Source organism: Ranitomeya variabilis, chromosome 2 (assembly GCF_051348905.1).
Source record: "Ranitomeya variabilis isolate aRanVar5 chromosome 2, aRanVar5.hap1, whole genome shotgun sequence".
NCBI classification, from domain to species: Eukaryota; Metazoa; Chordata; class Amphibia; order Anura; family Dendrobatidae; genus Ranitomeya; species Ranitomeya variabilis.
In genome coordinates, this window is record NC_135233.1 from 1091218153 (window position 1) to 1091244406 (window position 26254).

Below are 26254 nucleotides of genomic sequence, written 5' to 3' on the forward strand. Positions count from 1 at the left end.
ACTACGTGGCCTGTGCTATATACTATGTGGCTGCTACAGTACATACATACATACATACATATGCTAGAATACCCGATGCATTAGACTAGGGACACCATCTAGTAAAAAATAATTATACTCTGCTGCTGTGTCTGGGCGACGTGTGGGCCTTAAAAATAGTTACACAGCAGGTGGCACTCTGAAAAGCTCATGGGCATCACTGGAGCGAGGCTGGGGGAATACAGAGGACCCAGACTATATACCTCCCACCGACGACATTTTGTCGTTGTCTCTGGGCAGCCTGGCACACATGTGCCAATACTTGCTGCTGTGCCTGCACAATGAGCACTGAGTTGTTCAGATTGTTACCACTGCTTATTACTGGATGGCCACCCTGATGGATCCAAGCTACAAGGACAACATACCTTCATTATTTCCAACACTAGTGCGGGAGCACCAAATGTGTAAATACAAGCAGATGCTGGTAGAGAAACTACTGATGGCTTTTCCACCTGACAGCGGGGGCTCAGTGGAACAACAAAGTAGAGGCGGAGCAGGAAGTCACCAATGCAACTAGGCCACCACCAGCACCTCGGAAGGCAGAGTTAGCATGGCCAAAATGTGGTACCACCATCTGATACATGATGGCACCACCATCTGATACGGTTTGTTTTAGCAGGAGGCAGCATTATAACAACATGTTGGAAGACTATCTGTCCACACTTCTCCACTTGCTAACTGATGGGTCTGCTCCATTTAACTTCTGGATCTCCAAATTGGACACATGGCCTGAGTTCACTCTTTATGCCTTGGAGGTGCTGGCCTGCCCTGCAGCAAATGTACTGTGGGAATGTGTGTTTAGCATAGCAGGGGGTGTGATCACAGACAGGCACATCCGCCTATCCACAGCCAACCTGGGGAAGCTAACATTCCTGAAAATGAAACAGGTGTGGGTCCCACAGGACTTGTCCATACCTTTGGCTGACTAGACAACTATACCAGCCACACCCATCCAGTGTTCAACTTTATTTGTGATTTGTTTCATTTGACTGCCTCCTTCCCAAATAGAAAAAAACAAAAACTGTGTTAACTACCTCTGCCTCTTTCACCTACACCACCACATCCACCTCCTCCACCTCCTCCTGCAGTTGGACCTCATGGTTGTAGCTTGTTAATTTATTTTGGGTTAATTCTATGTTCTTTTAAGTCAGTTCCATAAAAAGAAAAAAACACAAGCAGTGGTGGATTACTCCTTCCTTGCATCTTCAAACTACACTACCACGACCATTTCTTCCTCCACTTGGACCTACACCTCCTGGTTCTAGATTGCCTGTTTTAGTTTTATTAATTCTAGGTTGTTCCTTAAAAAAATGGAAAAAAATAACAGTGTTGGATTACTTTTCCCTTGCCTCTTCCACCTACTCTACCATGTCTACCTCCTCCTCAACCTCCTCCTCCACTTGGACCTCCACCTCCTGGTTCAAACTTATAATTTTTTCATGTTATTTTAAGTCATTTTCCTATTCACATTTGTTTGCATGGAACTTGTCCTGCTCTTACCTCCATTTTGCAACCCTCTAGCCCTTACTATGATAATTTTGCAGCCATTTTAAAGCACCAAAGTTCGGGTCGCAATTGACTTCTATTGGGTTTAGGTTTGGGGACAAGGTTGCATACAGAACTTTTAAGTCTAGTTCGGCCAAAACCGATGAACCCGGGTCAGCCCATCCCTACTTGTCATGAGTGTTACACTGCACATGAAAAGTACTGACCTGCAAGACCAGGCACAGTCACAAGCCCTCGTACAGCACCGTGCCTGGGAAAATAGTGATGGGGACTAGGTACTCCAGCCTCTTCAGTTAGTTTATTAGAAGCGAAATCAGTTGTGGTTGTGACTGGTAATATACGTTACTTAAATGAGCCATTTATATTGCACTGTGTGTGGGTAAATTGTGAAGGGGACTTGGTGCTGCAGTCTCTTCAGTCAACTGAAGTCCATTTTGGTTGTGACTGGTTCTGGTTTTGCACGTCACTTGCATGGGATTGAGCTGCAGTACCTGACACAGTCACAATGACTTGTGTAAGGAGGTGACAGGGACCTTCACGAACCTGGTGTTTATTGCTGTTTTATTACTGTTATGCGTGATTCTTCAATGTTCTTGTATTGTCCTGTAATGTGTTATATACTCTATGTCACTGTATAAAGTTAGCTCAGGGATAGAAGGGGTTAAAAAAAGGGGCTGGTCCAGCAGGCTGACAGGGCAGGACTTTCCTGTTTCTGCAGCAGAGCCCAGGCAGGCTTGCCCAGGGAAGGACATTCTCCACAGTGAGGAACGGAAGGTGCTCCGGTTGAGGGGATAAAGCTGCCACAGTCTGCCGGGCAATGTGGGTGGACCCTGTACCGTGGGACCGTCTTCAGAAAGATTGTTGTAGCTCTCAAGTTTTGATGGGAGCAACTGATGCTGACCGGCCTCAGGAAGTTGCAGGGACAGAGCATTGTTTCATGTACAGTAAAGTTTTCCCGTTGGATCAGAACTGTGCCTGTAGTGTTTTCTTGGATCCTCATTTCCAGCGGCTGCAGTGAGCGTGAAAAGATGGTAACTGACTGTGCTGCAAGGATTGGGACTCTTTCTTTACATGTGCAAGGGTCCGGGGTGATCACTGCCTGTGCTTCAGTGGACTCGCACACGACTACCACCCCGTGCCACCTTGATACACTTGCATGGTATTGTATGTGTGTAAACTATAAAGGGGAGTTGGCACTACAGCCCGTGAACTGAACAACAAGGGAGTAGAGCTAGAGCTGTGACTGATTTTAGTCTTCGCGTGAATAGGAGTGAAATGCAGTACCAGGCACAGTCACAACCATTTCTATGGCATTGTGTACAGGTAAACAGTGAAGGACATGCCATGCTCCAGCCATCATTTTAACATACATTAATTAGGCCAATATACAGTAATCCAAGGGTTTAGATACTGCAGAGGTAGCCCAAATACTGTGCGTACCAGTAGAAATTGAGACAAGCCAAAGCTCGCCTTATCTGCCCACCCTGATCTCTGCGTACAGATAAGGGTCTAGTGGTGCAATGGTTGATAGTGTCCAAATACTCCTCCGCCATATGAGAATACACCGATATCATAAGTGGCACGTGATATGTTAAGGTTGAAGCCTGTTTGCTTTTTATTGAGGCTTTAATTTTTGCCTTTGTCCTTGGGCACTATATGTCCCACTTATCTCCTACAATGGAAAGGAGCAAGTGATGGGCCATCCCATGGTGAGATGGTGGAGAGCAATGGTGTGAACCATCAACAGCATGGGCATACTTAGACGCCATGCTCCATATAACCCATGACTGAGCCTCTTTAACTTTATTGCTAAATACATTTAGTTATTATTTGCTGCCTGTCTACATTTTATGAAATCCTCGTCAGTTTAATTTGAAGGACGTCGATGTTTTTTTGTGTCATATTTTTGCGGCCGCAATTACAATCCAAGTTATGAACCGCTCGCAGCAATCTATCCTTCATTAATTCCCATTTAATTGCAATATCTCGCTCTCTGACATCCGATCTTTAGAAATATTGCTTTGTATCAACTAATCATCTGTGATACATTTCTTCATTGCTCCCTATAGAGGGTTAACCAAAATTAGAAAAAAAAGGATTTGTGGGGTTTTTTGTTTAGCTAGAGCTTGCGACATACATAGGATAAAGTCCATCTTTCTCCACCAACTCGTCCATAAACATGACCATTAGATTGGCCATACTGAAGGAGCAGAGATCCGTGAGATCGGACACTGTTTGGTGACACTTTCATTGTTGTTTGGATGCAATTCTGCAACTCAAAAAATTTAACAAAAATCCTCCATGGTGGATGACATATTTGAGGTTCCCATTTCCTTAAAGATGTTTCCACTCTTATGATATAGATGACCTATGCTTACCGTAGGTCATCAACATCAGATCAGTGGGGTCCGATACCCGGCACCCCCCATGATCAGCAGTTTTTAGCTCCAACGATGGTCGGTTGTAAAGAGTGAATGGTGCAGAAACAGTACAGCTCCGATTATTGTGCCGTGATTGGAGCCATGCTGTTTCGGCTCTGATCTCGCCTTACATTTTGGGTGCAGCTGCAAACATGGGTGTTAAACTCTCACCAGTCTGATACTGATGACCTACCCACAGAAAGGTGATCAAAAGACATAAGTCTGAACAATCCCTTTAAATATTGAATATTCTTTTTTGTTTAACAGGATTTCTCCAAAGATTTTTTTTTCTGCTTCAATTACTTTTATCCCATTAAAGTTCCATTATTCATCTTCATCTTGATGGGCCCAAAAAAAATTACACGAGCAATGAAAAATGGGAAACATTAAAATGACATAATGGAGTTTATAATATAGCAGAATGTTATTTTTGCACATTTTATTTAAGTGTATGTTTGTTGAATTTGTGGGTTAACAGTTGACATCTTATTTAAGAAATCATAAGGCTTAAACAGTAAAGTAGAAACCGCAAACAAGAGGCCAGTAACTTTACACTAGACCTTGGAAATCAAGGTCCCAGGGTCTGGAGGAAGAGTGGAGAGGCCACAATCCAAGCTGCTGGAGGTCTAGTGTGAAGTCTCCACAATCAGTGATGGTTTGGGGAGCCATGTCATCTGCTGGTGTAGGTCCACTGTGTGTTATCAAGACCAAAGTCAGTGCAGCCGTCTACCAGGACATTTTAGAGCACTTCATGCTTCCCTCTGCCGACAAGCTTTTTGGAGATGGAAATGTCATTCTCCAGCAGGACTTGGCCCCTGTCCACACTGCCAAAAGTACCAATACCTGGTGTAAAAACAACAGTATCACTGGGCTGGATTGGCAGCAAACTCTCCTGACCTCAACCCCATAGAGAATCTATGAAGTATTGTCAAGAGGAAGATGAGACACCAGACCCAACAATGCAGACGAGCTGAAGGCTGCTATCAAAGCAACCTGGGCTTCCATAACCCCTCAGCAGTGCCACAGGCTGATCACCTCCATGCCACGCCGCATTGATGCTGTAATTGACGCAAAAGGAGCCCGACCAAGTATTGAGTGCATTTACTGAACATACATTTCAGTAGGCCAACATTTCGGATGTTAAAATCATTTTTTCAAGCTGGTGTTATAAAGTATTCTAATTTACTGAGATAATGACTTTTGGGTTTTCATTGGCTGTAAGCCATAATCATCAACATTAACAGAAATAAACACGTGAAATAGATCACTGTGTGTAATGCCTCTATAGAATATAGGCGTTTCACTTTTTGTATTGAAGACCTGAAATAAATTCCCTTTTTGATGATATTCTAATTTTGTGAGATGCACCTGTATATAGCAAAAAGATAACATAAGCTTTTCTACCCCTTTCTCCTATGTAAAGGTAGAAATCCTCTTCAATAGATAACGAATCTCCTTTTTTTTTATCATGGCTGCTCATTAAAGACTAATGAGGGTCCGCTGAAAATTAGTCTCTGTAAATACCACTACTCCGACACATAAAGCAGCAGATGCGGCAGTGGCTGACATTATAACGCAATATTCATTTGTTCTCATTACGACAGTAATTAGATCACTGATCTTTTCCATTTTTTCCGGATCATTAGGCAGGTTAAGTATCCGGCACACCGGGTCGCTCTTCATTGACCCATCTCGGACTGAAGCTGACACTATATAAAAAAAAATCTAGATAGGGAGCGATTTCCTTTCCAAGATTCAGTAAGAAAGTCCTACTATGTGGAAATATTATGCTATAGACCCAACGGAAGCGCACCGGTACAGGACCTGGATAGAACTATGCCAATGTAGAAAGGATCGGCCACCAAATGTCACCATAGAGCCCCATAATGTAAGAAAGATCTCTCGTTAGTAGATCTCTGGGGGAAATCCTCCTGAGATCCCCCACAGCAATCCCAAGCTCAAGACTCTTGAATCCACGTAAAAAAGGGGGACAATGTGCTGATCAACAGGGGTCCAACGCCCGTTACTCACAACGATTCCAAGATCGGGGCTCTGGAACTCCGAGAATGGGGTTCTACAACCCTGTCCTGAATGGATCGGAAATTTTAAAGCTTGGCTTCCACTCCATTCATTTTCTATGGAAGTGTTGGAAAAAGTCAACTGCAGTAGTCAAGAGTCCCGTACACGAGAGGCGGCAGAGGTTGTTCTCGGAGTTTCTGATCCTCGATCTTGGGATCATTCGAGGTCTCAGTGGTTAGACTCCCGTTTGATCAGCAAGTTATCCACTTTGACATGGATAAAAGATAACTTGATTTTTTTGGGAGGGTGAGGGGGACTAAAACAAACGTTTAATTGCCCAGATCTTTTGATGCCGCCCTACTAAGCCCAATGCTTAGGTGTCACCCATTCACAAGTTATAATATAGAATTGACCACCAAATTTCGCAGAGCAGCACTAGGCTAATAATATATATATATATATTTTTTTTTTTCTAACTTCTATGCTTTTGTCATATATGAGTCTTCCATTGCTAACAATACCACTAGTCACCACAATCAATGATACCTATTTTCTATTGACACCAATCCAACAGCGCCCCCTATTTCTAATCAAGTGATCCGATTCAGTCAAAATTCTGAATTGTAAAATACAATAACTTCAAAATAAAATCTCCATAAATGACAAGTAAAGACGTCATTCCAGAAGACTTCTATCCTGTTTTTATTTTTGGAAAGTAGGTGCCACAGGTCCTTTAATAAATATTTTAGTCTGTGCCCATAGGCACGTATGACGTACAAGAAATGTGTCTTTGGATATATGTAAAGCGTTAGTGCCGATGTAAAGGGCAAATAAAATAATTAGTGACAGGGCACGCCAAGCAGAGCACCTGTCGTGGAGTGAGCGGATCGTGCAGTTGCCTCCAGTCTTGCCGCCTTGTGAGTGGCGGCTCTAATTAACCTCATGCTGCGTAAATCAACTCCTTTATGCTGGCACCCATTGTCATGCTTCCAATAGGAAAGTACGGTGATATGTATATTTTAACACTTTAACCCCTTCACCTCCAAAGCCTGTTTTCAACTTCCTGACTAGGCCATTTTTTTCAATTCTGACCTCTGTCACTTTATGACGTCATAACTCTGAAAGGCTTCAATGGATCCTGGTGATTCTGAGATTGTTTTCTCGTGACATATTGTACTTTATGATAGTGGTAAAATTTGACTTGCGTTTATTTGTGAAAAAAAATGGAAATTTGGCGAAAATTTAGAAAATTGGCAATTTTCAAAATTTTTGTTTTTATGCCCTTAAATTAGAGAGTCATATCATACAAAATAGTTAAATAAAAATAACATTTCCCACATGTCTGCTTTACATCAGCACAATTTTGGAACACATCATTTTTTTTTTGTTTGGAAGTTATAAGGGTTAAAAGTTGACCAGCGATTTCTCATTTTTACAACAAAATTTGCAAAACCATTTTTTTTTAAGGGACCACCTCACACTTGAAGTGACTTTGAGGGGCCTATATGACAGAAAATGCACAAAAGTGACACCATTCTAAAAACGGCACCCCTCGTGGTACTCAAAACCACATTCAAGAAGTTTATTAACCCTTCAGGTGCTTCACAGGAATTTTTGAATGTTTAAAAAAAATTGAACATTTAAGTTTTTTTCACAAAAATTTTACTTCAGATGCAATTTCTTTTATTTTACCAAGGGTAACAGGAGAAATTGGACCCCAAAGTTGCTGTACAATTTGTCCTGAGCACGCTGATACCCCATATGTGGGGGTAAATCACTGTTTGGGGACATGGAAGAGCTCAGAAATGAAGGAGCACCATTTGACTTTTCAATGCAAAATTTGCTGGAATTGAGATTGGACACCATGTTGCGTTTGTAGAGCCCCTAATGTGCCTAAACAGTGGAAACTCCCCACAAGTGACACCATTTTGGAAAGTACACCCCCTAAGAAACTTATCTAGATGTGTGGTGAGCACTTTGAACCCCCAAGTGTTTCACTAAAGTTTATAATGTAGAGCCGTAAAAATTAACAAATAATTTTTTTTCCACAAAATGATCTTTTAGCCGGCAATTTTTTATTTTCTCAAGGGTAACAGGAGAAATTGGACCCCAAAAGTTGTTGTGCAATTTGTCATAAGTACGCTGATACCCCATATGTGGGGGGAACCACCGTTTGGGCGCATGGCAGAGCTTGCAAGGGAAGGAGCACCGTTTTGGAATGCAGACTTTGATGGAATGTTCTGCTGGTGTCACGTTGCGTATGCAGAGCCTCTGATGTATCTAAACAGTAGAAAACCCCAACAAGTGACCCCATATTGGAAACTAGACCCTCCAAGAAACTTACCTAGATGTGTTGTGAGAACTTTAAACCCCCAAGTGTTTCACTAAAGTTTAGAACGCGAAGCTGTGAAAATAAAAAAAATTTTTTCCACAAAAATGATTATTTAGCCAGCACATTTTTATTTTCACAAGAGTAACAGAAGAAATTGGACTGCAAAAGTTGTTGTCCAATTTGTCCTGAGTACGCTGATACCCCATATGTTGGGGTAAACCACTGTTTGGGCGCATGGTAGAGCTCGGAAGGGAAGTAGCACCGTTTTACTTTTGCAACGCAGAATTGGCTGGAATTGAGATCGGATGCCATGTCGCGTTTGGAGAGCCCCTGATGTGCCTAAACAGTGGAAACCCCCCAATTCTAACTCCAACCCTAACCCCAACACACCCCTAACCCTAATCCCAACCCTAACCATAATCCTAACCACAACCCTAACCCAAAAACACCCCTAACCCTAATCCCAACCCTAACCATAACCCTAACCACACCCCTAACCCCAACACACCCCTAACCCTAATCCCAACCTTAACCATAACCCTAACCACACCCTTAACCCCAACACACCCCTAACCCCAACACACCCCTAATCCCAAACCTAATCCCAACCATAACCCTAACCACACCCCTAACCCTGACACACCCCTAACCCTAATCCCAACCCTAACCCCAACCGTAAACATAATCCAAACCCTAACTCCAACTTTAGCCCCAACCCTAACCCTAATTTTAGCCCCAACCCTAACTTTAGCCCCAACCCTAGCCCTAACCCTAATGGGAACATAGAAATAAATGCATTTTCTTTATTTTATTATTTTTCCTTAACTAAGGGGGTGATGAAAGGGGTTTGATTTACTATTTATAGTGGATTTTTGTTTGGCAGCTGTCACGCGCTAAAAGACGCTTTTTATTGCAAAAAATAGTTTTTGCATCACCACATTTTGAGAGCTATAATTTATCCATATTTTGCCCACAGAGTCATGTGAGGTCTTGTTTTTTGCGGGACGGGTTGACGTTTTTATTGGTACCATTTTCGGGCACATGACATTTTTTGATCGCTTTTTATTCTGATTTTTGTGAGGCAGAATGAATAAAAACCATCAATTCATGAATTTCTTTTAGGGGGTGTTTATACCGTTTTGCGTGTGGTAAAATTGATAAGGCAGTTTTATTCTTCGGGTCAGTACGATTACAGCGATACCTCATTTATTTTTTTATGTTTTGGCGCTTTTACACAATAAAAACTATGTTATATAAAAAATAATTGTTTTTGCATCGCTTTATTCTGAGAGCTATAACTTTTTTATTTTTCTGCTGATGGAGCTGTATGGCAGCCTTTTTTTCTTGCAGGATAAGATGATGTTTTCAGCGGTGCCATGTTTATTTATATCTGTCTTTTAGATTGCGTTTTATTGGACTTTTTTGTTCAGCAGTATGATGATAAAGCATTGTTTTTTGCCTCGTTTTTTTTTTTTTACGGTGTTCACTGAAGGGGTTCCTCTACACATCTTCACAACCACAGTAACCTCATACCCATCCATCCAGCCCCCACAACCCTGTTCCTCCTACCTGGAGCACTATGGAATGCACTCTCTGTCTGCAACAAACTGCCATTTATCCACGACCTCTTTATCAATAACAAACTCTCCTTCCTCGGCATCACTGAAACCTGGCTCACCCCCTCTACCTCAGCCTCTCCAGCCACACTTTTCTATGGTGGATTCCACCTCTCTCACACCCCTCGCCCCAGCAACAAACGTGGTGGAGGAGATGGCTTGCTCCTGTCCGATACCTGCTCCTTTACCCCAATTCCACTACCACCCTCCGCTACTCTTCCCTCGTTCGTGGTGCACTCAGTCCGCATCTACTCCCCCTCCAACCTCCAGCAGGTTGTCATCTACCGCCTCCCAGAACTAGCCATCTCCACCTTTCTTGACCACTTCACCACCTGGCTACTTCATTTCCTCTCAGCCGACATCCCCGCTATCATCATGGGTGACTTCAATATCCCCATTGACACTTCCACCTCAGCCGCCTCTAAACTTTTATTGATCACTGCCTCCTTTGGTCTCACTCAATGGTCATCCGCAGCCACCCATAAAGATGGCCACACATTGGACCTCATTTTCACCTGCCTCTGTTCCCTTACTAATCTCACTAACTCACCCCTCCCCCTGTCTGACTACAACCTACTGACATTTTCTTCCCTCTCCCCTCCTAGGACGCAACCTCCACTCCACAAACTCAAATACCTCAATTTACACTCACTCTCCTAGTCCCTTCTCCCTCTTACAGACATAGCTTCCTTCCATGACACAGATGCTGCTGCCACTTTTTATAACACCACAATAACAGCTACACTTCATTTGGCCATCCCCCTCACGCATAGCAAAACTCGTAGAATCAACAGGTAGCCCTGGCTAACCAGCCTGACCAAAGAACTGAGATGGGCTTCCAGGGTCACTGAGTGGAGATGGAAGAGATCTCGTTCTGCTGAGCACTTCACTGCATACAAGCAGTCCCTCGCCAGCTTCAAGTCCACGCTCACTGCTGCAAAACAAACTTACTTCTCATCTCTCATATCCTCCCTGTCTTAAAACCCTAAACAGCTCTTCAACACTTTTAATTCTGTACTCCGTCCCCCAGCATCTCCTCCCTCCCCTCTCATTTCTGCTGAAGAATTTGCCTCTTTCTTTAAGCAGAAGATCAGACAAAGCTTTGGCCCGCAACCCCCAATGCCCCTCCTCTTGACTTCTCAGCCCTGTTCCACAGCCAGCTTCTCCACCATGACAGATGATCAGCTCTCCATCCTTCTGTCAAGATCACATCTCACCACTTGCAGGCTTGACCCGCTCCCGTCCCACCTCATCCCTAACCTCGCAAAAGTCTTCATCCCAACCCTAACACAACTCTTCAACCTCTCACTTACAAACGGTGTCTTCCCCTCATCCTTCAAACATGCATCAATCACACCTATCCTCAAAAAACCCGCAAAGCAGACCTCAGACAGCAGAGCCACTATGAATTTCTGATCATCAGATATAGTATGCACAGCACTTAGCACTTTATGTGAATATGTTTATCTGCTCATAGCTTGCCGGGCACTATGGGCTATATTATACCAGCCAATGTGAACACTCAATTGTAAGATAGAGGCAACATTTGCTAACAGACATTATTGGATCATATGACTATTATTTTTTCTAGATGAGATGTATATTAAATATAACTAACAGTTAATCTGTAGATATATTTACCTACTTAGGACGACAGTATACAGTGGGTCAATCCAGAACTGCCAATAATTTGGACTTATCCTTTTATGTATATACAAAGGCAGTTTCTGAATATATTATCATTAGGACCAAAGAGATTGAAAAATTCATGTGATTATGTCTGTGTAATGATTATGTAAAGATCCAACTATTGATGAAATTTTCTATAATACATATTCCTTTCTATTAATTGGTGCATTATTATAACTAATTTACTATATTGTCTTTTTAGTATACCCCTTTTTTGAGTCTGATCTTAGTGTCCCCTATTGTGACATTTTTCTGCTTTTTTATTATGTTTTAAATTTAATTGAATAAAATTATGTTTTACAAGGATCTCTTCAGTGTTCGACCCTTTACTCGGATCGAAAGGTATAATATGTATGGTTGAAGTGCCTATAACAATATATCCTGGACACCTTTATAAAATTTAATTCTCACGTCCTTACTGATCAAAATCCCACAATGTCTGTCTGCTCTTTTATCATTCTTTTCTGATTGTTTTCTAAAACTGAACATGGACAAAACAGAATAATCTTTCCCCCACCTCACTCTACCCCTCCACCTGACCTATCCATCAATGTCAATGGCTGCTCAGTTTCCCCGGTCCCGCACGCTCGATGCCTTGGGGTGATCCTTGACTCTGCCCTCTCTTTCAAGCCACATATCCAAGCCCTTGCCTCCTCCTGCCAATTCCAACTCAAAAACGTTTCCCGGATCCGCGCATTCCTTGACCATAAAACCACAAAAACACTAGTACATGCCCTTATCATCTCCCGCCTGGACTATTGCAACCTCCTACTCTCTGGCCTCCCCTCTAGCACTCTGGCACCACTCCAATCCATCCTACACTCTGCTGCCCGACTAATCCACCTGTCTCCCGGTTATTCCCCAGCCTCTCCTCTCTGCCAAGCCCTTCACTGGCTTCCTATTGCCCAGAGGCTACAGTTCAAAACACTAACAATGACCTACAAAGCCATCCACAACCTATCTCCTCCATACATCTGTGATATGGTCTCCCGGTACTTACCTACACACAACCTTCGATCGTCTCATGATCTCCTCCTCTACTCCTCTCTCATCTCTTCCTCCCACAACCGCATACAAGACTTCTCCCGTGCTTCCCCTATATTCTGGAACTCTCTACTCCAACACATCAGGCTCTCGCCTACCATGGAAACCTTCAAAAAGAACTTGAAGACCCACCTCTTCCGACAATCCTGAAACCTGCAGTGATCCTCAGTCTACTGAACCGCCGCACAACCAGCTCTACCCTCTCCTAGTGTATCCTCACCCATCCCTGTAGACTGTGAGCCCTCGTGGGCAGGGTCCTCTCTCCTCCTGTACTTGTGTGTGCCCTGTTTTACTCATGTTTATTGTACTTGTCTATATTTGCCCCGTTCACATGTAAAGCGCTATGGAATAAATGGCGCTATAAAAATGTATAATAATAATAATAATAATAATAAAAGGGGCTAAATAGTGGGATAGTTTTATAGAGCGGGTCGTTACGGACGCGGTGATACCAAATATGTATACTTTTATTGTTTTTTTTTAAATTTAAATAAATGAATGGGTTTATTGGAAAATATATATATATATATTTTTTTTTTTTTACTTTATTTGGGGATTTTTTTTATAAATTCTATTTTTTATTTTTTTTTACATTTAATTACATTGTCCCAGCTTGGGACATTACTATATAAAGTAAGATTGCTGATCTGACACTTTGCATAGCACTGTATCAGATCAGTGATCCGACAGGCACTCTAGGAAGCCACCTCAGTGAAGGACCTGGAAGGACCCCGTGGCCATTTTGGATCCGGGGTCTCCATGGGGACCACCGGAACAACACGATCACATCGCGTTGTTCAGGTGGGAGAGCGCAGGGAGCCCGCTCCCTGCGCGATTGTTCTCTGTGCCGCTGTCACTACTGACAGTGGCATCAGAGGGGTTAAATGCCCACGACGGGCGCTAGCGCCGATCGTGGGCATTGCTGTGGGGTGTCAGCTGCCACATACAGCTGACACTCGCACGCGATCGCCGCTGCGCTCACCGTGAGACTGCGCGATCGTGCCGCCGTACTAGTACTGCAGTTTGCGGGAACGCAGTTCCCGTAGAGCATTACTAGTACAGCGCATGTCAGGAAGGGTTTAAGTAAGAAGTTCATTTTGACACTAGAGACTGAAAAAAAATCATAAAAAAATTAATAAAAAATAAATTACCTCCCTATTTGGCCACAATTATTTTATTTTTGTATAAATATATTAAAGTATTGAAAGTCTTTTGTTTTAATGGTGGGAGGAGTTGTGATTTTTTTTAGGATATTTTATTATTATTATTATTATTATTATTATTTGCATTATTATAATATAGAATTGTATATGATAATAATTTTTATGCATTTTTTTTTTTACTTTTTCAACTTTGCTTTTTGCGTGTTTCTTTTGAAAGACAACATGTGTAATGTGACTGTTACGGAGTTAAGAACATTTTTGGGGGAACTTTTTTTTAGACCAACTAGCAAAGTCCATAAACTAAATGCATAAAAGACCATAAAAATACAACAAAATTAAATTAACAATTAAAGTCTGTAATTCTAAAATACAAACTTCTGCATAATTTTTCATAGTTTTAAAAATACAGAAATATATCAAATAGTTCTCTGTAATATATTAGTTAAACTTACTATAGTGTTTTTTTTTTCTTATTACAAATTAATTTCAAATGTCATCGCTGACGTAACGCAAACGCAACAGATAATTGAGCTATGCCGGGCAAGATATTAAGTTAGACAATTAAGAGAAATGAGCGAGAATTGAAAGTTAGTTCCGTAGTGACGGAGCTAATTTTCACCTTTCTGACCAGGCCAATTTTTTGAAATTTGACCAGTGTCATTTTATGAAGTTATAACTCTGAAACGCTTCAAGGAATCCCACTGATTCTGAGAATATATTTTCATGACATATTGTACTTCAAGTTAGTGGTAATATTTACTTGATATGACTTGCGTTTATTTGTGAAAAAATCGGAATTTGGTGAAAATGTTGAAAATTTAAAGAAACCCCTGTGTAAGTGCTCAGCGCAGAGCGCAGGATAAATGTGCATCAAGCCTTACAGCGATCTTTGGGAGGCAGAGTAAACAAATCAACAGCAAATGAAAAATTGGTTTTATTTATTTTTACGCTGTTCCTTGTGCGGTATAAGTGATTAGGCAACTTTATTCTTCAGGTCGGTGCAATTACAGCGATACCAGATTTAGATCAGGTTTTTATGTTTGGCACCTGTCACACACTAAAAGACACTTTTTATTCCAGAAACTAGTTTTTGCATCACCATATTTTGAGAGCTATAATTTTTCAATATTTTGGCCAACAGTCATGTTAGGGTTTGTTTTTTGAGGGATGAGTTGGCATTTGTATTAGTACCATTTTTGGGCACATAACTTTTTTTTATCGCTCTCTATTCTGATTTTTGGGAGACAGAATGAACAAAAAACAGCAATTCAGAAATAGTTTTTTGGCTTTATTCTTTTTTGTCATTCTGCGTGTGGCAAAATTGATAAGGCAGCTTTATTCTTCAGGTCAGTACGATTATAGTGATAACACATTTATATCGTTTTTTTATGTTTTGGCGCTTTTACACAGTAAACCCTATTTTATAGAAAACATAATTATTTTTACATTGCTTTATTCTGAGAGACATAACTTCTATTTTTCAATTGATGGAGCTGTATGGCAGCTTGTTATTTGCAGGATAAGATGACGTTTCCAGAGATACCTTTTTTACATTTATCTTTTTATTCCACTTTTTGTTCGGCAATATGATGAAAAAACATGTTTTTCCCCCGTTTTTTATTTTTTATTTTTTACAGTGTTCACTTAAGGGGAAAACTAGTGGGATATTTTTATGGGGCGGGTCGTCACGGACATGGTGATAAGAAACTTATTTTGTTTATTTTTTTTCTATATAGAAATCTAGAAATTTATCAGTACAATATATGTTTTTCTTTATTATTATTTCTATTCTTTTTTTTTTTTTTTTAATCATTTTTTTCCAATTTTTTTTTGTGCCACTATGAGATTTTCACTTTCAGCAGCCTGATCACAGTTATAATCTATTGCAATGTATGAACATTGCAATGGATTATAACTGTCAGTGCTGCTCTGCACATGGTCTGAGGGGCTTCCCATAGCCTAGTAACCCGGATGTCATCATGATGGCATCGGGTCACCATGTAAAGAAGTGGCCCCGCGGTGACGTCTCAGGGGCGCCGATCGGAGTGCAAAGGGGACTCCCTCTGCATGCCTGCTAAATGCTGTGATCGCTAACGATCTCAGTATTTAGGGAGTTATAGGGCTGGGAACACTCACGGCGATTGCCTGCACATAGCCTCTGTGTGTGCAAAATCACCAGGATGTACTCAGTAAGTCTCAGGTCGGTAAATACCAGCTGACCAAGAAGTACTGCGTACCTCCAAGGTCAGGAAGGGGTTAACCCACATTCTTTGAGTATTTAATTGATTTGCATAGTTTTTACTCCTTTGTTTTGCAAGATAACAAGCCACAGGGTCCCAAACAATGGTCAATCAACATATTATCAAACATACATTGTTCAATTACCCTGCATTCCTGTCTTGCAAAGATAGCAGACAATAAGCTATAGGAGCTGATATAAGAGGCAAACATCAACCATTCAAAAATATCAAAAATCAACATTTAAGACTCACAGGACAACAGTCTATGGTTCTTGACCAACTAAAGAACACACTCATAAATTCAAAATTCAACACAAAGATAACAGTCTATGCTTCCTGGCTTACGTAAAATAGTCGTCTGGATAATTAAGATTAAATGTTGTGTCGTCACAACACCCCTCAAGGATTTTATCCAGGGGTATAGTGAGCATTTAAATCCTCAGGTACTACATAGAATTTGAGAACATTAAATCATCATGCTGAAAAAATTAATTTTTTTCACAACAATCTTGCTTTAATCCTCAATTTCTTCCAATTTTGTATGAGGTAACACCAAAAAGAGGACCCCACAGTCTGTTACCCACTTAAGAGCGCAGTGATACCCCACATGTAGTCAAAAAGTTCTGTTTGGCCAAACGTCAGGTTTCGGAACAGAAGGGGCACAATGTGAATTTTTGAAGACAAATTTGACTCTATTTCGAACAGATTGTTATGTTTGTCGAGCCTGTGTGGTCCAAGAGCAACAGATATCCCCCCATAAATGTCTTTTTTTGTAAATTATACCCTCTAATGTATTTATCTAGGAAGGTAGTGAGTAGTTTGATACCACCATTTTTTATGCACTTGATATTTACAATTTGCATTATTACTCACAGAGGGAGGCATGCTCCTAAAACACATTGGCTGATTAAAAAACTTGGTCTTTCTAACAAAAGCGTTGTCCCGCAAGTAGCGTATATTATAGCACGAAGAATTAACTGTAGTGGAGTGAAGGGCAAAATGTGGAGGAAAAAAGCGGCCAACTATGCAGGAAACCAGGGTTTGTTCCAAAGGTGAAAGTACTCCAGCAGGGCTAGAATAACAGCTTTATCTTTCAGAGACTGGTCGTACAACGTCCGTTTAGCTCCATCAATCCCTATATGACAGATGAATGGGCCAATAGACGTGGAACACCACAGAAAGCTTCTGCCCGCCAAGGTCAGAACTGCTAATTGCATAAAACAACAAATCCGCTGCAGAATCCAGAAAATATCATCTGGTGCAGGAGGTTCGGCAAGAACCATACAGTAAAGCCCATAGTGGACGGAACAGCCTCATTATTAGACATACCTCCCAAGTTTTGAAGACGGAAAAGAGGGACAAAGTTTGCGGTGCGCGAAACCCATTCATAATTAGTCACACCCATATCCACGTCCCAACCACACCCATTTAGCACTGCTGATCACACTGTTTCATATACAATAATTATAAACAAAAAAATATGGCCACACAGTGCCCCATACTGTATAATGGCCACACATGATGCTCCATACTGCATAATGACCACACATGATGCTCCATACTGTATAATGACCGCACATGATGCCCCATACTGTATAATGACCGCACATGATGCTCCATACTGTATAATGACCGCACATGATGCTCCATACTGTATAATGACCGCACATGATGCTCCATACTGTATAATGGCCACACAGTGCTCCATACTGTATAATTACCGCACATGATGCTCCATACTGTATAATGGCCACACATGATGCTCCATACTGTATACTGGCTGCACATGATGCTCCATACTGTATAATGGCCACACATGATGCTCCATACTGTATAATGACCGCACATGATGCTCCATACTGTATAATGACCCCACATGATGCTCAATACTGTATAATGACCGCACATGATGCTCCATACTGTATAATGACCGCACATGATGCTCCATACTGTATAATGACCCCACATGATGCTCAATACTGTATAATGACCGCACATGATGCTCCATACTGTATAATGACCGCACATGATGCTCCATACTGTATAATGGCCACACAGTGCTCCATACTGTATAATGACCCCACATGATGCTCAATACTGTATAATGACCGCACATGATTCTCAATACTGTATAATGACCGCACATGATGCTCCATACTGTATAATGGCCCCACATGATTCTCCATACTGTATAATGACCACACATGATGCTCCATACTGTATAATGGCCACACAGTGCCCCATACTGTATAATGGCCACACATAATGCTCCATACTGTATAATGGCCACATTATGCTCCATACTGTATAATGGCCACACATGATGCTTAATACTGTATAATGACCCCCCTCCTGTATGCATGGCTCATATCCCCCCTTTATGTATGGCTCATATTCCCCCCCGTATGCATGGCTCATATTCCCCCCTGTATGCATGGCTCATATTCCCCCCTGTAAGCATGGCTCAGATTCCCCCCCTGTATGCATGGCTCATATTCCCCCCCTGTATGCATGGCTCATATTCCACCTCCCCCTGTATGCATGGCTCATATTCCACCTCCCCCTGTATGCATGGCTCATATTCCCCCTCCTGTATGCATGGCTCATATTTCCCCCTCCTGTATGCATGGCTCATATTCCCCCCCTGTATGCATGACTCATATTCCCCCTCCTGTATGCATGGCTCATTTCCCCCCCCTGTATGCATGGCTCATTCCCCCCCCCCTGTATGCATGGCTCATTCCCCCCCCTGTATGCATGGCTCATTCCCCCCCATGTATGGCTCATTCCCCCCCCATGCATGGCTCATTCCCCCCCCATGCATGGCTCATTCCCCCCCGTATGCATGGCTCATTCCCCCCACTGTATGCATGGCTCAGTCCCCCCCCTGGATGCATGGCTCATTCCCCCCCCCTCATACTTACCTGTTCCTCACCGCGCGGCCATCCCTCTCGCTCTGTCCCGACTCCCAGCTCAGCAGTGCACATTCTTCCTGCCTGAGCGGTCATGTGATACCGGTCATTATAGGTCATGAATATGCGCATATTCATGACTCTAATGAGCGGTACAACGTGACAGCTCATTCAGGAGCGCTGCAGAAGCAGGAACCAGGCATCGCTGGAGCAGGGTGAGTATCGTCTTCAAGGAGGGTGGGTGGGAGGCAGGCGGGGCGGGGGGGCGGGCAGGAGGTGGCCCAGCTTTTATAAAAAAAACATAAAAAAACAGCAACAAACCTTGCGTAGTGCGGGACAACTAATGTCCCTCCCGGGATCGCGGGGCTGACTGTCAAAATCAGGACAGTCCCGCGGGATCCGGGACGGTTGGGAGGTATGTTATTAGATATCCTCCAATAAAATGGTCATGCCGTATCACCAATACAAATATATAAGCAATATAAGTTAAAAAAAGTTTTGTGTAGGAAGACACAGTCATAAAAACAGTCAAAGGTAAAAGGTCAAAAATGTTTATGTGAGTAATCAAGTCCTGGAATTAATTGTCAGAAGACCTGACTTTCCAAGAAGATTTATAGGGTTCACACTGGAGTATACAGACGTCGGGGTCCACATTCTGGAGTATACAGATAGGGGGTCCACATTCTGGAGTGTATAGACATGGGGGGTTCACATTCTGAAGTATACAGATAGGGGGGTCCACATTCTGGAGTGTACAGATGTGGAGGGCCCACACTCTGGAGTATACAGACGTCGGGGGTCCACATTCTGGAGTGTACAGATGTGGGGGGTCCACATTCTGGCGTGTACAGATGGGGTCAACGTTCTGAAGTATAGAGATGTGTGTAGGGTCCACATTCTGGCGTGTACAGACGTGGAGGGTCCACACTCTGGAGTGTATATGGATCGCCCCCCAAGGGCAGTGGGGTACTCAGTACCGGGTCCTTCGGTTCACAGGGGGATGTCACGGTGGCTGACCCAGTCCGTGGTCCTGGGACGTCCGTGTAAAAGGGAAAGGTCTTTAAGGGGAATGTTCATGACGCCACCTGTGGTATTCGGTCAGGGTGACCGACGCTGCTTAGGGGTCCACTGGGGTAATGTAATGGCAGCTAGATGGTATACCTTCCCACAGGTGAAGTGTATCCCCAGGGCTTCCCGGTGTGTAGATGGTGGATGGTGAGAGGCGCAGAGAGGAACAAGGACACAAGGTTGCAGTCTCTTTACCTTTACTGAAGACTTCAGCATCCACAGTCCAGGGCACCGGATCACAGGGCAGGCAGAGCCCGGCCGGTTTGGAGGCAAGTCCAGAGTTCCCTTGTCCAGGTGGAAATCAGTAGCCTTCCTTTGCGCTGCGGTGGTGTAGTCCCTTACTGCCTATGGCTTCACATAAGGGTCTCACAGATGTGGTGTTTTGTTCTCTCTGTCCCCCGTATAGGATAGGACAAGACCCATATGACTGATGACTTGAGCCTGTTTATAGGGTCTCTTAGATAACCCAGCCCTGTAGGTGTCATTGTGCCTCCTGGGTGTAGGTGCGGACAGGTAACCTGCAGATAGCTGTCCTGCCGGTCTCTGAAATAAGGCGTAGAGGTCCTTACTCCCTCGGTGTTCCGGCTACCGGGATTTTGCTCCTCAGAAGGAGACAGCTTGAGCGGGGCTGGTCCCCTTCTGGTATCCTCTCCTTTGCTTCGACTTCCTTCACGCTCGCTGCAATACAATTCTGCCTTTCAATGTCTCTTTCTGGGAGCTGCAGCTCTGAGGGCATGCACAGCTCCTTTAACCTTCCATCCTCCTCAGACTCTGGTCTGGAACGTTCTGACTCTCCCTACAGACTACCAGTTATATATATGGGGATTGACCTAATAAATAGGGTCAGGAGCTTCCGCTGGTGGTCTGGAGTATAAAATGTGTTGCATGTTTGTGATAGCTGGATGCAGTTATCCTTCTTTGCCTCCAAACGTAGCATACCACTGCGACGACCAGGACCCTGAGGCGCCACATATAGACGTGGGAGGTGCACATTATGGAGTATACAGATGGGAGGTCCACATTCTGGAGTATACAAATTAGCTAAGTGTTCCCTCATCATTTCTCCGTTTATGGATAGAGTGGATTCTTTTATTCCTTTGATTTTGAAGATCAGTTAATGTTACATTTGCATTCTTAGAGAACACAGATGCAAAATAGGAATTTTAAAGTTTGACCTTCTCAACATCCTTTTTGACCACTTCACCCTTTCCATCCTGTAAAAATCCCATAACATCTTTGACTTTTCTTTTACTTTTGACATACCCACAAATTCCTTTTTTACTGCTTTCGGTCTCCCTTGCAAGCCTCACTTCATTACTCTTCTAATTTTTGCCCTGCATTCCCTGCAGACAGCATTATATTCTTCTTTAGATAAGCCCACTCTTCCATTTGATATACCGTATTTTCCGGCATATAAGACGACTTTTTATCCCCTGAAAATCTTCTCAAAAGTCGGGGGTCATCTTATACGCCGGGTACGGAGCTCTGAAGTCAGCCCATATGATGCAGGGAGCGGTCCCGGATGGTTCCCAGGGTCTGGAGGAGAGGGGACTCTCCTTCAGGCCCTGGGATCCATATTCGTATTAAAAAAAAGAATAAAAATTAAAGATATGGATATACTTACCTTCCTTCGCGGCGCGCAATGCATCCTTGGGAACGGAAGCCACCGCATGCATACCGGAGAGCCGGGAGAACTCCGGGGCCGTCGGAAGGTAAGTACTGTATATCCATATTTTTTATTTTTATTCTTTTTTTTTACATGAATATGGATCCCAGGGCCTCTCCTCCAGACCCTAGGAACCATCTGGGACCGCTCCCTGCACACGCCGTATAAGACGACACCCGGTGTATAGGATGACCCCCGAAAAGTTGGGGGTCGTCTTATACGCCCAGTCGTCTAATACGCTGAAAAATACTGTACATTTCTTTTCTTCCTTTTTAGCAAGTGTTTAAGTTCTATGTTCATCTATCCTAGTCCTTTACTTCCTCCCTGCTTACGTAAAGGTACCGTCACACTAGGCGATATCGCCAGCAATCCGTGACGTTGCAGCGACCTGGATGGCGATATCGCTGTATTTGACACGCAGCAGCGATCTGGATCCCGCTGTGAAATTGCTGGTCGCTGCTAGAAGGTCTGCACATTATTTGGTCGCTAGGTCGCCGTGTATCGCCGTGTTTGACAGCAAAAGCGACGATACCAGCGATATTTTACACTGGTAACCAGGGTAAACATCGGGTTACTAAGCGCAGGGCCGCGCTTAGTAACCCGATGTTTACCCTGGTTACCAGCGTAAAAGTTAAAAAAACAAACAGTACATACTCACCTGCGCGTCCCCCAGCCTCTGCTTCCTGACACTTACTGAGCGCCGGCCCTAAACTGAAAGTGAAAGCACAGCGGTGACGTCACCGCTGTGCTGTTAGGGCCGGAGCTCAGTCAGCGTCAGGATGCAGAGGCTGGGGGACGCGCAGGTGAGCATGTACTGTTTGTTTTTTTAACTTTTACGCTGGTAACCAGGGTAAACATCGGGTTACTAAGCGCGGCCCTGCGCTTAGCAACCCGATGTTTACCCTGGTTACCCGGGGACCTCGGCATCGCTGGTCGCTGGAGAGCGGTCTGTGTGACAGCTCTCCAGCGACCACACAGCGACGCTGCAGCGATCGGCATTGCTGTCGCTATCGCTGCAGCGTCGCTTAGTGTGACGGTACCTTTAGCTGCTAGAGCAGATAGGTAGTAAGAAAGAGAGATAAAAAAGGTAAACAGATAGATTAAAAAAATACAATGTCTTGAAAAAGTCTTCATAATCCATGAATTGTTACACATTTTTCACGCTACACCTAGAGATTTAAATATATTTTATTGTGATTACATGGGATACCAACACAAAGTATCAAGAATCTGTGAAGCGTAAAGGAAATGATGCAGGGTTTTCTAATTATTTTAAAAATATAAATCTGATAATCGTGAGGTGCATTTGTATTCAGGCCCCTGTAGTCTGATACCGCTAAATAAAATCCTGAGTGACCAATCAGCTCCAATGAGTAAATTGAGTCCACCCGTTTAATTTATTCTAGGTATAACTACATCTGTTCTGTGAAGGCCTCAGAGGTTTGTTTGAAAACATTAGGGATCAAACTGCATCATGAAAACAAAGGAACACACCAGACAGGTCAGGGATAAAGTTGAGCAGAAGAATAAAGCAAGGGTATGTTATAAAAAAAAATGGCCCAAGCTCTGAATATCTCATGGAGTACTTTTCAATCCATCATCCAAAAATGTAAGGAGTATGGCACAACTGCAAACCTACCAAGACATGGCTCTCCACCGAAACGTACATTCCACAAGGAGAGCACTAAGTAAAGAAGCATCCAAGAGGCACACAGGGCCATAGTCACTCTGGAGGAGCTGCAGAGATCCACACCTCAGGTGGGAGAATCTGCCCAAAAGACAATTATTAGTCGCATTCTCCACAAATATTGCCTTTATGAAAGAGTGTCAAGAAGAAAGACATTTTTGAAAACAAGCCATAACAAGTCCCATTTGTAATTTGCAAGAAGCCATGTAGGGGACACAGCTGTTATGTGGAAGGAGTTGCTCAGGTCAGATGAGACCAAAAGAGAATTTTTTTACCTAAATGCAAAACACTATGTGTGGCGTAAAACTAACACTGCACATCACCCTGAAAACTCCATCCCCAGCATCACACATGGTGGTGGCATCATCATGCTGTGGGGAGGCTTTTTTTCAGCAGGGGCAGGGAAGCTGGTCAGAGGTGATTGGAATCCTGGTGTAAAACCTGTTAGAGGCTGAAAATGACTTGAGACTGGGGCATAGATTCACCTTCCAGCAGGACAACGACCCTAAACCTACTGCCAGAGCCACAATGGAGGGTTTAGATCAGAGCATATTCATGTGTGAAATCCCACTGAGAATCTGTGACAAGACGTGAGTATTACTGATCACAGACGTCTCCATCCAATCTCACTGAGCGAGAGCGAGAGTGCAAAGAAGGGGCAAAAATGTCACCTCTAGATGTGCAAGGCTGAAGAGACAGACCCCAAAAGACTGCAACAGTAACTACGTCAAAAGGTGGTCCTACAAAGTACTGACTCAGGGGGCTGAATACAAATGCACATCACAAATAATTGGAAAACTCTTTATCATTTCACAAATACTTGCTCCTTTGTGTTAGTTTCACACAAAATCCAAATAAAATACATTTAAGTTTGAGGGTGTAACGTGAAAACGTGAAAAAAGTTTGCAGGGTGTGAATTCTTTTTCAAGGCACTGTAAGTATCTGGATGTAGAGGGATTTTGCTGTACAATAAAGTCCTGTGATTACAGGAAGTGGAAAAGTGCAATATCAATGAATTCCTGATCCCATGCCAATATGAAAAGTTCTTGAATGCTGTATTATCTATATCTTCATAACGCATATCTTTTTTTATATTTATAGGTTTGCATTGTAGAATGTGAAGGAAAGATCTACTCAAGCTCTATGTGGGGTGCATGCAAAACAGTTCTCGTAAAGTCATCGATACGACTTAGCATGGACAGTTTCGAAGAAGACTTTAAACCTTTCAACCTAGAAGACAGCCAGTTCACCAGCAACTTCAAGCGACTGAGCGATCTCACGAAATTATCTGATTTAAGTAAAATTAAGAACGAGAAAAGATTGTCGAAAATTAATAACTTGATCCACGAGCAAGGAGAAGAAGACGACGCCAGCATCGACGGTGGAGAAACCGCTCTGGGGATGAGCACCGGCCCTGATGAACTTGGGGACTTGCAGGATCCTACAAATGCCATGGCTAAGCGATTTGGTGGTTTTGTAAAAGGAAAATACAGCTACCGGAAATTCATGGGTCCATCAAAAGATCTTCAGAAGCGTTATGGAGGTTTCATTGGTGTTCGAAAGTCTGCCCGAAAATGGAACAATCAGAAGAGGTTTAGTGAGTTTCTAAGGCAATACTTGGGGATGTCCACACGTTCTGCGGAGTATGACAGCTTCACCAATGATATGAATGAACTGAATGATCAGAATGAAATCTAAGACTACTCTTCATTCATGCACATAGTTATTTGATTTAGAACTACGAAGGCAGAAAGTCAACCTCCACCTCAGAGTATACTTTAGGAATTTTTCAAAAATGTCGATGATATTTTGGCCTGTGGCTACTGAATGATGTTCTGCTCAGATCCTAAAACCAGAAGAGCTCAACCATCTTTATTTATTGTCTAATATTTCTTTCCCTGCTCATTTACTATAATGTTTATGTAAATATGTTGCATGCTAATGGGGGTCTCACTTGGCACCTAGGTTGAATTCTTTCATTGATTAAACATTTACTTTTGCCATGACTGCATATTCCTCCAAGAATTATAGAGTAGGCCCATGGACCTGTGGTGGGTCACTTGAGGCTTGCTGGTTTTCCACCCAGAGAAATGCAATATCATCTTTAGGGAAGAATTAGATGGCCGTAGAACTCAGAAGAGGACAGCAATGCAATGTCCAGACTGGTCGGCGTCTCTTCCGACCCAAGCGTGGTCGGGAGAGCCACCGGACAGTCCGAGCACTGCATTCTGATCCCTGTCCGATTTATATGGCTGTCTGACTCTTCCCTTAAAGACAATGCCTGTTGGGTTTTTTCCCAAAACTGCAACACATCTGGCCAAAAAGATTTGTTTTTGATATTGCAGATCAGCCCTAGTCACCTTTTGGGTGCGAAACGGCAAAACTAGACAAATCCTAAAAACAAACGTGGTGCTGGATTTTTAAAAGAAAGAAACCATGTCCTTCTAATTCTGGAAAACAAATTGTTCCCATACTGTAGCATTAATATAAATGTGACAAAAAAGACTCGCAAGAAGACTTTTCATGGTATCATCCACTCGGTGACCACTGTCGAAAATTGAAAGTTAACCATGGGGTGGTCACTATTAATTTTGATGAGTAGCTCCAAGTTCTCTTCGGAAAAGTGAGAAAAACTAAGTGATGTCTTAGCCACCGTAGGTTTACAGGTTGGAGAGCCTGGAGGTGGGTGAAATTGGTAGCCATACCTGTTAAAAGACAGAGATTGTGTTCCTAAAGACTCAAAAGTCGATCGCTACATATTACAAAACACAATGAACCTTGCAGCAAATTTTGGATGCCCCAAGCTGTGTCAGAAATAAACATACTAACATCATCAGAACTCTAACTTTTTGT

General features: G+C 42.9%; 1 protein-coding gene across 4 annotated transcripts in view; it reads left to right on the plus strand.

The window, feature by feature from the left end:
• The window catches only part of PNOC (prepronociceptin), a 247641-nt gene extending 222234 nt beyond the window's left edge, over positions 1-25407 (plus strand). For all 4 annotated transcript variants that reach the window (XM_077291745.1, XM_077291744.1, XM_077291746.1 and 1 more), the window contains exon 3: positions 24503-25407. In XM_077291745.1, the coding sequence (XP_077147860.1) occupies positions 24503-25099 (597 nt within the window). In that variant the 3' untranslated portion in view covers positions 25100-25407. The remainder of the gene's footprint in view (positions 1-24502) is intronic.
• Positions 25408-26254: the final 847 nt, after the last annotated feature.